This window comes from Taudactylus pleione, unplaced genomic scaffold, assembly GCF_031769625.1.
Source record: "Taudactylus pleione unplaced genomic scaffold, aTauple2 ptg000089l, whole genome shotgun sequence".
NCBI classification, from domain to species: Eukaryota; Metazoa; Chordata; class Amphibia; order Anura; family Myobatrachidae; genus Taudactylus; species Taudactylus pleione.
Genome location: NW_028284491.1, coordinates 13,808,960 through 13,821,533, shown reverse-complemented (window position 1 = coordinate 13,821,533; position 12,574 = coordinate 13,808,960). Strand labels below are relative to the sequence as shown.

The following is a 12,574-nucleotide window of genomic DNA, read 5'->3' as shown; positions in this document are numbered from 1 at the left end:
GATGTCAGTGGGGCCGGCTTCAGACGGTAGGCGTTCCCATGGGAACGCCTCCGTCTGGCAGCCACGCCCACCAAAGGGGGCGTGCTGTCAATCAACATCTACAGCATGCCCCCTTTGGTGAGAGACCCAGAGCGACGGCTATCCCGTCGCTAGCGGCACCATCGACCCGCTTGCGAGCGGGTCTGAATGACCCCCAGAGTTTGAGAACTTGTGCTCTTAAGCTGGCCACACATCTAAAGATTATCTGTCCACCAGCCAACTAGTTGGAAAGTGCAGGGTTGGAGACCCGGGTGGACCCTTTCACACAGGAAAAAAAAACCTGTGTTCATCTGCAAATTACTAGGTAAATGCTTTACCCGGTAATTTCGTTTTCAGTGCGAAAGGGGGGGGGTGTGCGCAAGTCTTTAACCAGCAAACCCACCCAGCATTTAAAAGCTGTGATATTTCACACATTCTGCGTGAAAGTGGTATTACGTAATCACTGGGAGCTTAACAGTTATAACAATTGTTGCCCTCTTTTGAAAGTAATTTCCCAATACGGAATTCCAAGAAATGGAAATTGGCTTGCTCATGATGTAGTCCCAGGTCACCATGAGAGCCGATGCACTTTGTACTTTTGGTGTAGATCTCAGAGTATATTAAGCAATTACCACTCATGAATGGTGACTTTTTAACACAGTCCTCTTTTTTTTGTTAACGTCAGTGGATAGAAGTATGACCAGACTTCGGGCCATATTCAATTAAGAGGCGAAAAGTTTGAGGTCGGACTTTTCGCCAATATCGCCGTTTTTCCTGGGGATAAAGTATCAGGCGGGACCCGGCCGAAGGGTAAGTAGCGAAAAGTCCCATTACTTTTTGGGGAAATCAGCCTGTCAACACCCCCCAATAAAAAAAAAAAATGGTCTGACATAGGGGATCACTATGCGTACCCCCAATTTGGTCTGCTGAAGGTATTTGGGGTTTTTAAACGGTGTCAGCAGGTGCATTTATGCATCTTTAAAAAAGTGGTGAATAGCATTTAGCAAAATTTTTTTTTTTTAAACTACTCCCATTGAATTTGGGGTACATGAAGATGGGTACCAGCATATTTTGAATTCCCTAAACTGCTCTTTAATAATTCTTCAAACACCCACCTGCCGCAACCACCCACATACTTGGTGATCCCCCTTGAGTTTGTCCCCCAACTTTTTTTTTTCCACTCCCAAAACCACTTTTTTTGGGGTGTCCTATGCTACTTTTTTTTGACACTGGCAACTTTTCGGGGACATTCCAAGGACTGCAGGGTACTTTTTATTTTTTAAACCAACACCCCAAAACCCCAATTCTGCACTTTTTTTCACCACCTATTCATAGGTGAAAACTTATAGCAAAGACTTCTCACACCTGCGAAGTGTCTTTGAAATTGAATATGGGGATAAGTGAAAATGGCAAATATGTCATCAGCAATAAATTATTGCCAAAAACCCATTTTCGCAGCCTAATTGAATATGGCCCATAGGTTGATGCTTCTTGTACTCCTGAAAAATGCAGAGAAAAATCAATCAAGCTGCTGGCTGTTAAAACACAGATGTTTCCTATAATGGCCTAAAGCACATATTTAAGTGCACAGAATTTGTGATGAGCAGTTTAAGGGGCCCATTTATGATTGAATATTTGAGGTATAATCCCTGAAAACAGCTTTTCAGGGGTTTACCTCAAGTGTCCCCCAGGCAGCCGCATCCCCCATAGGTGTCTATATTGGCCCTTACAGCTAATGCCATCTCAAGATGGCGGGTAGCCTATGGGCTAGACCACACATAATTAACCGGCAGAAGGTTCCTCAGGAAGCCTCTCAGGCTACGGTAGCTGTGTAGTCAGTGTGACCCTGCATGTGCCAGATGATACATCTGGGTGGTATGATCGCAATTGTGGGTGGTATTGTCATACGACAGATTTAAAAAGAAAGAAAAAAAAAAAGAGGCCCAAAAGCCTTACGAGTAATATCCTATTTTTCCACCTCAAGGATTGTTAAATAGTGGACTCCACAAAAAAGAAAACAAAGTTAATCTGTGTATTTGACCTCTACATGTGGCACTCTGGAATTTCATAGTTCCCAACTATGATGAATTGCACCTTGAATTAAGATTGTAACCAAAGCTGTAGTAAAAGTGTATACAGGCAGGATAGACATGTAGCATATGAAGTAACTTATTTTTGGAGAAGATACCTCTATTTAAAATTCTTAAAATGTGAGAAACTACTTAGTTAACTCTTATCCATTGCATCATGAAAGATCTGACTTCCTTAATTGTTAAATATCTTACCCTAGTAAGACTTCCATCCCATTATTCAACTACCACAAGTATTAACCAGTTCCTCTTTAAGATTATGCACAGCTACACAGTGCTAAAATCCACTGAAAACCCAAGCATTTTGTATTTGTGCTATTGTCCTAGTCATTTATTTCATGACCTTATAATAAAATCTATGAATAGGAGGTGTTACTGCTCACTCCCCAAATCATTTTCTTGGAATTAGGGTATGATTAGTGAAGCAATGCAAATATAAGACTCATTCTGGGATGTGTACATGTGTCATACAATGTGGACCAACATTATCACCTTAGTAGTTTGATTATACCAGAGCCCAGGGAAGTTTCCACTTCCTGCACAGTTCTGCCTGGAAAGTGTCTGTCCAAGTTACATGCATTTCAAGTGTGGCAGAACTACCCAATTCTAGGGCCTAGATAGAATAGTGTGTACAGCCATTATCTAAATCCACGGTTCAGTAGTACTGAAAAACCCAAACCCTTTCATCTTTCCTTATTATGCAACCTAATGCTGGTTACACACTACTCGGTCTATCGTACAAATAATAGATCAGTGGCAGTGTACACCCAATATCTGCAGGATGTCTTTCACAGATCTCAAATCAGTCTTGCATCACAGCTGATGCAGATGAACTTTGTGAACGTGCCTTCATGTAACCTGTCCACTGGCTGTAGGGACTGACCTCAAAACTGGACAGGCAAACGTAAATACACACTCCTGGAAAGGGTGTAGGTTACCTGATTAGCCACTTTGTCAGGTAAGTGCGTACCCTGCTTAGGGGGCCTAGGTATAAGGCTGTTTGATTTATGCATAATTGTATGTATTGCTACAATGTACTAAACGCACAATAGAACAGATTTCACAACAACCTTTAGCAAAGTGCTAGCTCGTGCTGCAGATTGCAGTCCCTTATATTGTCAATCTGACCCCTATGCACTAAACTCCAAAAACCCTAAGCTTTTTTAGATGGTGTAAACTGCTTTGAGCTTACGGAGGCTTCAGGTGCTCTCCCCAGCAGCAACCCCCAGCCAGTCCCAGAAGCTTGTGAAAAGCATCTTCCAAATGCCAGGGATATAACTCACAGGAACACTGTCTGAGAGTTCTCCACAGTACATATCTGGTATATTTTTATTATAAATACCGCAAGTTAGGTACACAATAATCATTGCTGGTCTGCATAGACCCCTAAGACACTTTACACATTCCTAGATACATTTAGAGATGTTTACTCACATCACATACTTATCCAAAGGGAGTGGCTACGAGCCGGTTTCAGATTCTGCAAATATTGTCAATCACTAAAACAGCTATGATTTACATCAGGGATGGGGAACCTCAGGCCCGGGGGCCATACAAGTTCCCTGGAATCATTTGGTCAGGCCCTCAGAGCTTTATTCTGCTAGCCTCATCTGGCTAGCAGGCTGCCTAGAATGGCATCCTGCAGCCAGAATCTATGCAGCAGTGCAGCCAGGAGCATCCTTAGCTAGTTTACAGCTCCCCGGAGCATCCTCAGGATGCTGCGGGCATTGCTGTACTCATCTGCAATTGTGGCCCCGCCCCCATGTGACATCACAGAGGGGTCATGGCCTGCACCAGCCCCACTAATATTATATAAAATCAAAATGGCCCTCAGCAGAAAAAAGATTCACCACCCGATTTACATTAACATGAAACTGACATAGCACATTGGGCATAATTAAATAATTTTCCTGTAACATTGGACAGCTTACTTGCTGCTTTGTATTAAGACTTATTTCTTCAAATATAATCAATAAAGCACAAAGAAGAGCTGCAGCCATTTTAAACTGTTAACCACAACCCAGTTAGCAGATGAGGTGTACCTATGCCCAAGACACTTGAAGTTGCCTAAAGGATCTCTAGTCCATTCTCAAAAAGAACAGTAGCACAAGCTGAAAGCATAGCCCCACTTCCTTAAAGAACATGTTAAAAAAAAAAAGCCAGACATTAAAAATAAAATCTTTATTTAAAAACCCTCAGAAGTATTACAATGATTCCTTTAGTAGATAATAGGACCACAGTACACCAAGTCACCTGTAAACAAGACAAAAACATTAATTTCCATCTGTAAGTCATAAAAATGCACACAAGCAACAATGGGATTGTGGAACACTACCCAATTGACATTATAAAAGTCAATCTTACCCTGCCCAGCACAATGCATATTGACTAGTGTAATCTGGCATTAAATAGTTTTAGTTCCACAATACCAAAGGATTGTACAAATTGCACAAAACAGTAAAGTATGAAGTCATCCACATCTGCCTGCAGTATAACACCACAATGCACTAAAAACCCCATACCCAGTTTTGTCTGTACAGATAAATTAGCCAAAGTTAAACAGCAGTGACAGGAAGTCGCCAGTTTTACCTTAAGCACAGTGATGCATGACAGTCAGATAGTCCAGTCCGATTAGGAGCCCACTAATCCAGTTTAGTCACTGCCACCTGTGTAAAATTTGAGAGTCAGTAACCATGTAGAGCTTCAGGTTTCAAATACATCCAATTCAGTTAGTGGAGACTAATGTATTGCTGAGCTACATAAAAAGCCTATGATAAACTATAAGGAGGTTGCATGAGGTTAAGTAATGCAAGCTGCATAGAAAGCCATTGGCTAGTTGAAGGCTCTAGACAGCCATATAGACAATCAAGTTATATCTTCTGGTTAGAGCAACAAATATATTCACCACCACATTGTGATCAACTTTACATAACAATGGTTGAAAGCAGGTGTGGACGTGATCTATAGGTTGTGAAACTACAGTTTCCAGCATGCTGGCAGGGTATGTTGGGACCTGTAGTTTCAGCACAAGTTCTGTATCTTGTATAAAGACAAAATTAGACATAGGGCTCAGTAAACCACGAAGGGGATGAGTTGCCACTTCAAGGGGATAGAAACGCCAGCAACAGTACATCTTGCCTGTCGCGGCACAACCTCACCCTGGACTTACTTTTTTGTAAGTAGCCCTATGGGGATGTGAAGCGTGCAAGTCTAGCTGCAAGTGTGGCATACAGCTGCACTTATTTGCACATAACTGGATTGCACCCAAGTTCTGCGGACCTGGGAGTAATCCACATTCTGCAGTGTCTTAACCTATGGGCTCATTAGATGTAATTTGGCATGCAGTGCCAGTAAGTGCAGCTGTACACCTCGCTTATTGTACCTCCATTTGGTTTGCAGCCCTATCGGGTGGGTTAGGGCTGCAAGAGGGAAAGAGCTGCAGTGCCATTACAAATGCAGCTTGTCCGTTTGATACCCAATAGGGTTCAATTCTAACACTACAGTGGATGCCCAGCTTCCTACTGCAATCTGTAAGAGGAAGTAATTGGAGAAAAGGTTGCCTTTACCACCAAAGGACCCTTTCAAATAGTGTCTGTAAACGGTTCGGTAATTATGCTTTCAAGCTGGAAAGCTCCAATTTATAATGGCTGGACAGGACAATGCAATTAGCAGTACTATATTTGCCATTACAGTATTGTCATTGTATTTAGATGCTAGTTATATACTCTGCCGCTGCACTTCACTATGGTCAATTATCACTCCTGCAAGGGCTAAATGGGCCAGCATGCCCTGCCACAGTACATGTTGCTGTGCAAGTCAGATGTGCAGTTCCACAGAAAATGTGGTGCCTCTCTGCCCTCCCCTGGTCTAAGACATGACATTAGTTTGCATGCCGACGAGCAGAGGGAAGTCACAAAATAGCTGATAATACAAAGCTCACAAGTGAGAGGTTTGCAAGTTAATCAGACAGAGCTGAAATCTGTACACTGTCATTTTAGTATAGTTCAGAAATTACAGTATGCAGCACACGCTAACAGGAATGGATGTCAGTCACTGGTGCTGCGTACTCCTACTACATATATAAATAATCTGACAGTCATGTCAGACCGAGACTTGTGCATTGTATCCAGCTGTACACATGTACTGATAAGACAATAAAGGGCCATCTATGGGCATTGTGCTACTTTAACACCTTGTGCCATCATTAAGCTACCAAAACTAATAGTTTAGAAACATTCCTTCTATAAATGCTTTTGGCAGGATACCGTTCGGTACCAAGTAAAGCAAGATGAGACCCAGCTTTCATATTAAAATGCACGACATAAGAAAAGTCTGTTCTTACCTACAAGCAAGGTAACAAAACTGCCCCTCCTGGCTCGTACTGCATGCTAGGTTTAACATGAAGACCTTGCACTCTTGTCTGCCTCCTTCCGATGGGCTGATGAATCCCTTTATCTTGCTAGTTGTGATTAGTGTGAGCTTAACTGATTTACTGGATGATCAGCTATTCTCAGATGTAGAAAGACTGGTCTGAGCTGGAGTACATCTTCCTTGCTAGTAGTCTCTGGAGCTTTAATCTATTTTGTCAGTTCCTGACTGTCTTCATCTTCAGGAGAACCAGACTAGCTCATTTACAACAGGTCTACTTTGTCTGCTGGAGTTTTTTGGACCACACACACTGGTAGCTTTACAGAAGAGTTTGTAATGTACAAGTAAATACCAAACTAGAGGTTACCTATAGGAGTCATTAACTACAAAAGCCAACTTAAAAGGGTTGAGTGAGGTTTAGTCATTTTGAAGGTATGACATCAAGTGGGGGATTCCTTACCCTCTAATAACCTCCAACAAGTAGTATGACTAAACTTAAATGCAATCAGCAGATACTATCTACTAAAGTCCCCAAAATACATCTGAGTCTACTATATTACCATATGCATGGATTTGTTACTGCTTGTTGCATTCAGAGTGTGCTGCTGTTTTACATTCTATTAGTTAAAGCTTGATTTGTGCTGAGAACAATTCAGTTTCTGCATTTATATTATGGCCCAACCTGCAAAGTTTAATAAAAAACGCAACCATACAAACTAAACACTGCTATTTTTAACCATCTAACTGCCCCATATATATTTTAGAATATTAACAGGTAAAAGTCAGCACACTCCAGCAATCATTTAATAGACTGGGCATACCAGAATTGGAAGCCTGTTTAAAACTGTATACCAGTGTTTCACTAGTATTCTCAAATTGATAGAGGTATAAAACTACTGGCAAACATACTAGTCACACCACTGGCACCTATTTTTAACAAACTTTTTCTAACAACCCTCTAAAAAAAGGTTTATGATACACAAGTAAAAAATGAAAAGGGACACATTTATTGAGTCATGATGCAGTCTTTACAGTTCTTTAACAGCACAAAAAAAAAAAAAAAAACTATAAAAAATTCTATACAATAAAACCGAATCTAGGAATGCTTGACACCCCCACAACACAAACTTAAATCTTCATAATTAGTCACGAATAGTCCTGTGTTTCCTCAAACGTAAAATGATTTGCTAACATTTCTTCATGTAGCAGCTATGCCCTGCCACAACTGCTCTTGGCTGAATTCAACTTGAGTAGTAACCTGTCGCTTGCCTGGCTGTCCTCTCATCGCTAAGCATTGCTTCCTGTTGAATAATATGGAATAAGTATGTTAATCTACATATACTTCATAAGCTGAAATGTAATGGCAGTTACCTATTCTGCATATGACTTTCTGGCAGAACCAAAGTAAAAAAACAAAACAAAACGGGGATAGTTTAAAAAAAAAACCCAAGACATACCTGAAGCTTAAAATCTCCTGCCACTTCCATAATTGCTAGTGCCACTGGACCCACCACCATAGCCACCTAGAGTAAACAAAGCAGGTTTAGACAAACATCCAAACAGATGTGAAATAATGTGAATAAAACTGCTTTCCACTGGAGGTATATGGCCCATTGGATGTAGCGTACCAATTCCATGAAGACATCTTTGCACTAATCTGAGTACAGGCCACATATGCAGTCACTTAGATTTCCCTTACACATTTGGATAGAACAGTTGCATTTAGGCAGATTTTACAGAATTCTTACCACTTCCATAAGGTCCAGAACTCCTTCCACTGTAGTTGCCGCCGGCGCCGCCACCACCACCGCCGCCACCACCACCTTTCATTGGTCCAAAGTTGGAGGATGATTGGCTATTGTAGCTGCCAAAGTCATTATAGTTGCCACTTCCACCCCCACTGCCACCAAAGTTTCCTAAGGGGCAAAAAATAAAGAGTAGACTACATTACTATGTGGACAGGTCAGTAGACAAGTCTTAAAATGACCAGTACATGAATGCTAGAGAATGTCAGTCCAGTACTTACCATTCCCACCACCAAATCCACTGCCACCACCTCCTCCTGCTCCACCATTGTTGTAACCGTCATAACCCCCTCCACCGTAGCCGCCTCCACCACCTCCTTGGCCGCCTCCTCCATAACTTTGGCCGCCACCATATCCACGATTGCCACCAGTGTATGGTGGGTTGTTGCCATAACCTCCATCATTGCTGAAGCCATTATTGTTATAGCCATCACCACCATAACCACCACGTCCACCAAATCCACCTGGAGACATTAAAGTTAATATTCAATTACTGGGGGGGGGGGGGTGGAGAGACCCCCCCGGAACACTTCCTTTTATCAAAATAAAACCCCATACACCAATACTTACCACCTCTGCTACCACCAAAGTTCCCTCCACGACCACCACCACCGCCGCCACCATAACTGTCATTCCCACTAAAACCACCACGACCACTGAAGTTTCCTGAGCCTCCACGCCCTATAGAAAGAACATTATATTAACATCCAACAATATGTTTGTAATCAATTTAACTCAAGGTCCGTTTGAGTTTTCAGAGACTGCATTATTTATAGAAAATGCTCACCTCTTTGGTTAGCAGAAGCTGTTGCCATCTCTTGCTTTGATAGTGCTTTCCTTACTTCACAGTTGTGGTCATTAACGGTGTGGTATTTTTGAACTGTGAAAGATTGCATAGTTACATATGGGGCATGGTTTCAAAACTAACAAAGGATATTTAGGTTTAGTGGTAGTGTTACACTTACTGACAATCTTGTCAACTGAATCATGATCTTCAAATGTAACAAACGCAAAGCCTCTTTTCTTGCCATTCGCTCGGTCAGTCATTATTTCTACCACTTCTATCTTTCCATACTGCTCAAAGTAGTCTCTTAAATGATGTTCCTCTGTGTCCTCCTTAATTCCACCAACAAATATTTTTTTAACTGTGAGATGTGCTCCTGGTCTTTGAGAGTCCTAAAAAGATGATAAAGTTTAGTGAAATTTCTCACTATACATTGATATACAGACCACATTAGTAGTCAATAGTAGACACTCACTTCTCTGGAAACAGCCCTTTTAGGCTCTACCACACGTCCATCCACCCTGTGTGGCCTGGCATTCATTGCAGCATCCACTTCCTCTGCTGAAGTATATGTGACAAAACCAAAGCCACGGGAACGTTTTGAATTTGGATCTCTCATTACCTACAATGAAATATTATCCATAAATACAGATGTATGCTATTCTCTAGAATACAGACCTAAACTGCACATGCTTAGTTACAGGAATAATATAGTCTTTTGACCCCCATTTACTGCAGAAGTTGGGCCATTCTCCAATTTCTTATGCTGGACATACACTAAACAATTATCTCTCTGGTTGGAATGAAAACCTGGTAATGTATGGGAACAAATGACAATCAATCATATGGTTTTAAACACTGGAAAACGGACAAATTGTTCAAATGTGTATTTTAACCAATTTGTCTAAACATCCATTGTCTGTTTTCCAGTGTTCGTGAGCAAATAGTTGATTGTCATTTGCTCCCATACATTAACAGGTTTTCATTCCAACCAGCCGGAGTATTGTATAGTGCAGGGGTAGCCAACCCTGGTCCTCAAGAGCTACCAACAGAGCATGTTTTGCAGGTCTCCTCACAGAATCACAATCGTAATAATTCGCTCCACCTGTGGATCTTTTCAAATGTGGCAGTGAGTAATGACTGCACCTGTGCACCAGCTAGGTGGTCTGGAAAATGAACTATTGGAAGCTCTTGAGGACCGAGGTTGGCTGTCACTTGTATAGTGTATAGAGAATTATAAAAATCTTTGTAAATTAACCCCTCTGACCTGCTACAGTTTACTAGATACAGGTCAGACATCACTTGTACACGAGGTTAGATAATAAAGGGATATATCCACCTAGTCACAAATTTTTAAATGCATGCTCATTAGCTGTGCTATTCAGCTAGAATATAATTAACCCAGGTGTCACAGGAATTCTTCCTGGTGTTAGCAATGTTAGGTGAAGTCAACCTGTATCTCCAAAAATAGTATAGGGATAATTCCACTAAACACAAGTTTGTTCTGGAAACGAGCACCCAGAGTTATTCAATTGGCATCGCTGTAAACACATGACTAAGGGGTCTATTTACTAAGCAGGTGTTAGGAGAAGTGAAAAGTGATAAGGTGCCAGCCAATCAGCTCCCAACTGTCATTTTTCAAACACAGCCTGTGAGATGGCAGTTAAGATCTGATAGGCTGGCACCTTATCACTTTCCACACTGCCTAGTAAATAGACCCCCTAAAGGATTTATGCTCCCACCCTCCTGAGGGGGAATCAGGAAGCCAACTGAGTTAGGGCCACAATACTGCAGGATTAAAACACTTCTGATCAATACACCTCCACATACTCACCACACATTTAAGCCATTTTTTTTATGACCACCCCCCCAAAATGACATTACACTATCTAGAAGCTTTGAGTGCATCATCATTAAGGGATGTCAAGTTAAAAAAAAAAAAAAATGTAACCTTAAAACATGGATTTTCACCAGCTCAGTGGCTGGGAACAAAGCCATGTTAAAAAGTACAGACACTGCCAACAGCCAGCATGCCTCCAGTGCATTCTATTCCAACCCATTTGGACGCTACAGGAAACACCAGCGATCCACTTTGTAAGGTTTGGGGCATCTCTTCCCAAATACATGGTTTATTTTTTTTTTATGAAATAAAAAGTATAAAATCCGCCCTATAGGCATACACCGGGTTACAGCTTACCACACAGTCGGTCAGGGCGCCCCATTGTTCGAAATGGTTCCGGAGGCTCTCGTCCGTGGTCTCGAAGCTCAGGCCCCCGATGAAGAGCTTTCGCAGCTGCTCGGGCTCCCTGGGTGACTGGGAAGATAAAGAAAGAGATGCGGTGACTCCAAACTATCGACACAAACCCTGGGGGTGGCAGAGCGACACCACCCCATCCTCATCGGTGGAGAGAGACTACCAGCCGGCAGCAATAAGGGACGCCAGCATACACAGCGGGGCGGGTGGGGTCGCGAGACACGTGCGGGGAGGGCTGGGCCCGGCCACTAGGCCGCACAAGATGGCGGCGGACAAAGGCGGTGACTGAGAGCGATGACTCAGGCGGCAGGTCGGCCTAACTGCGTACAGAGGCGGGATAGGCCAGTGTTACTAGCAGGCCGCCGCTTTTATATGCGGTTCAGGTACGGCACAAGGCCGCCAATCCAAATAAAGAGTAAAAACTCTATAGAAATGAGCGCATTTATAACCGAGGATCAATAACATTATATGGCGGCAGCTACACAGCGAGCACACCCGCGACCACTCACCTCAGACTTGTGCATTATGCCGATGTTACCGCGTTCTTCCCGCAGCTCCGAGGACAGAACAGAGCCGAGACCGTCTTGGTTGGTGTGGGGCTGAGCACAGCGGAAACCACCTATTTACCTTGCCTGAACACGCCCACACATCTCCTCATTGGATATTGTTCATTTCCGCCGCCTATAATTGGCTAAGCTGTGAGTCGGACGTTGGCCTCGGTTGAGCCACCGCCTGCTCCCCGCCCCCAGGAACACATTTATAGCGACTCACGCTGCGATTGGTCCGGATGTTTGTCAATTACTGATTTGAACGCGAGGCTCCGCCCCAGTCACGATGTGTTACCGTTAGGAGGGCACCGTCCTATCCCCTGGCCGCTGCTGGCTGTGCGCAAATACGCCGGTGTCCTGTCACACGCGAACAGTGCCGGGGGCTGGTGACCTGTTATTAAAGTATTTGTGGTAACCATAGTGTGGGGGAGGAGACTGGGCAGTGGGCGGGCCTGCGCATGCGCTGGCTGGGTTGTTTTTGGCGGGGTTTGGTCGCTGCGTAGAGCCCCCTCCGCTAGTGGCAACTCATCCGCTGCTCCAGCTTCGTTCCTCACGGCTATCACTCTATCGCGCGGGGAAGGTGAGTCACCCGCCGCACTCACTGGTCAGGCCCGTTGCGGGAGCCGCCGAGCTCATTGTGGGAAGGCAGGAGCAGGGATTAGAGCAGAGGGGAGACGTGACTGACAGGTGTGAGCAACCAATCGCCG

The 12,574-nt window shown here is 43.3% G+C and overlaps 2 protein-coding genes across 6 annotated transcripts in view; one reads left to right on the top strand and one right to left on the bottom strand.

Annotated features, from left to right (window-relative positions):
* Positions 1-4,274: 4,274 nt before the first annotated feature.
* On the bottom strand, positions 4,275-11,954 carry HNRNPA1 (heterogeneous nuclear ribonucleoprotein A1). 2 transcript variants are annotated; one of them, XR_015878042.1, is made up of 11 exons: positions 11,829-11,954; positions 11,263-11,379; positions 9,541-9,687; positions 9,247-9,457; positions 9,069-9,161; positions 8,852-8,962; positions 8,503-8,745; positions 8,225-8,392; positions 7,934-7,999; positions 4,698-4,774; positions 4,275-4,361 (listed from the first exon to the last, which is right to left on the bottom strand). XR_015878042.1 is itself a non-coding variant. In XM_088469199.1 (10 exons), exons 1-9 carry the CDS (start codon positions 11,841-11,843, stop codon positions 7,941-7,943), a joined length of 1,164 nt encoding a protein of 387 aa, XP_088325325.1. In that variant the 5' UTR covers positions 11,844-11,952; the 3' UTR covers positions 7,461-7,777; positions 7,934-7,940. The 2 variants fall into 2 exon arrangements, 1 of the variants encoding a protein (XP_088325325.1); XM_088469199.1 differs by lacking the exons at positions 4,275-4,361; positions 4,698-4,774 and adding an exon at positions 7,461-7,777 and having other exon boundaries at positions 11,829-11,952.
* A 222-nt stretch (positions 11,955-12,176) lies between these two features.
* CBX5 (chromobox 5) overlaps positions 12,177-12,574 on the top strand; it is a 48,199-nt gene continuing 47,801 nt past the window's right edge. For 2 of the 4 annotated variants that reach the window (XM_088469204.1, XM_088469203.1), the window contains exon 1: positions 12,300-12,447. The gene's annotated coding sequence lies outside the window, so the exon portion shown is untranslated. Of the gene's footprint in view, positions 12,279-12,299; positions 12,448-12,574 lie in introns of those variants that run through there. The other 2 variants (XM_088469202.1, XM_088469200.1) reach the window with 2 other exon arrangements.

Bases quoted from the DNA above. Each gene is read 5' to 3' on its own strand.
- HNRNPA1 (XM_088469199.1), bottom strand. The intron at 9,688-11,262 runs GTAAGCTGTAAC...ATTTCATTGTAG, and splicing joins GCGCCCTGACCGACTGTGTG to GTAATGAGAGATCCAAATTC. The intron at 9,458-9,540 runs GTGAGTGTCTAC...TCATCTTTTTAG, and splicing joins AAAGGGCTGTTTCCAGAGAA to GACTCTCAAAGACCAGGAGC.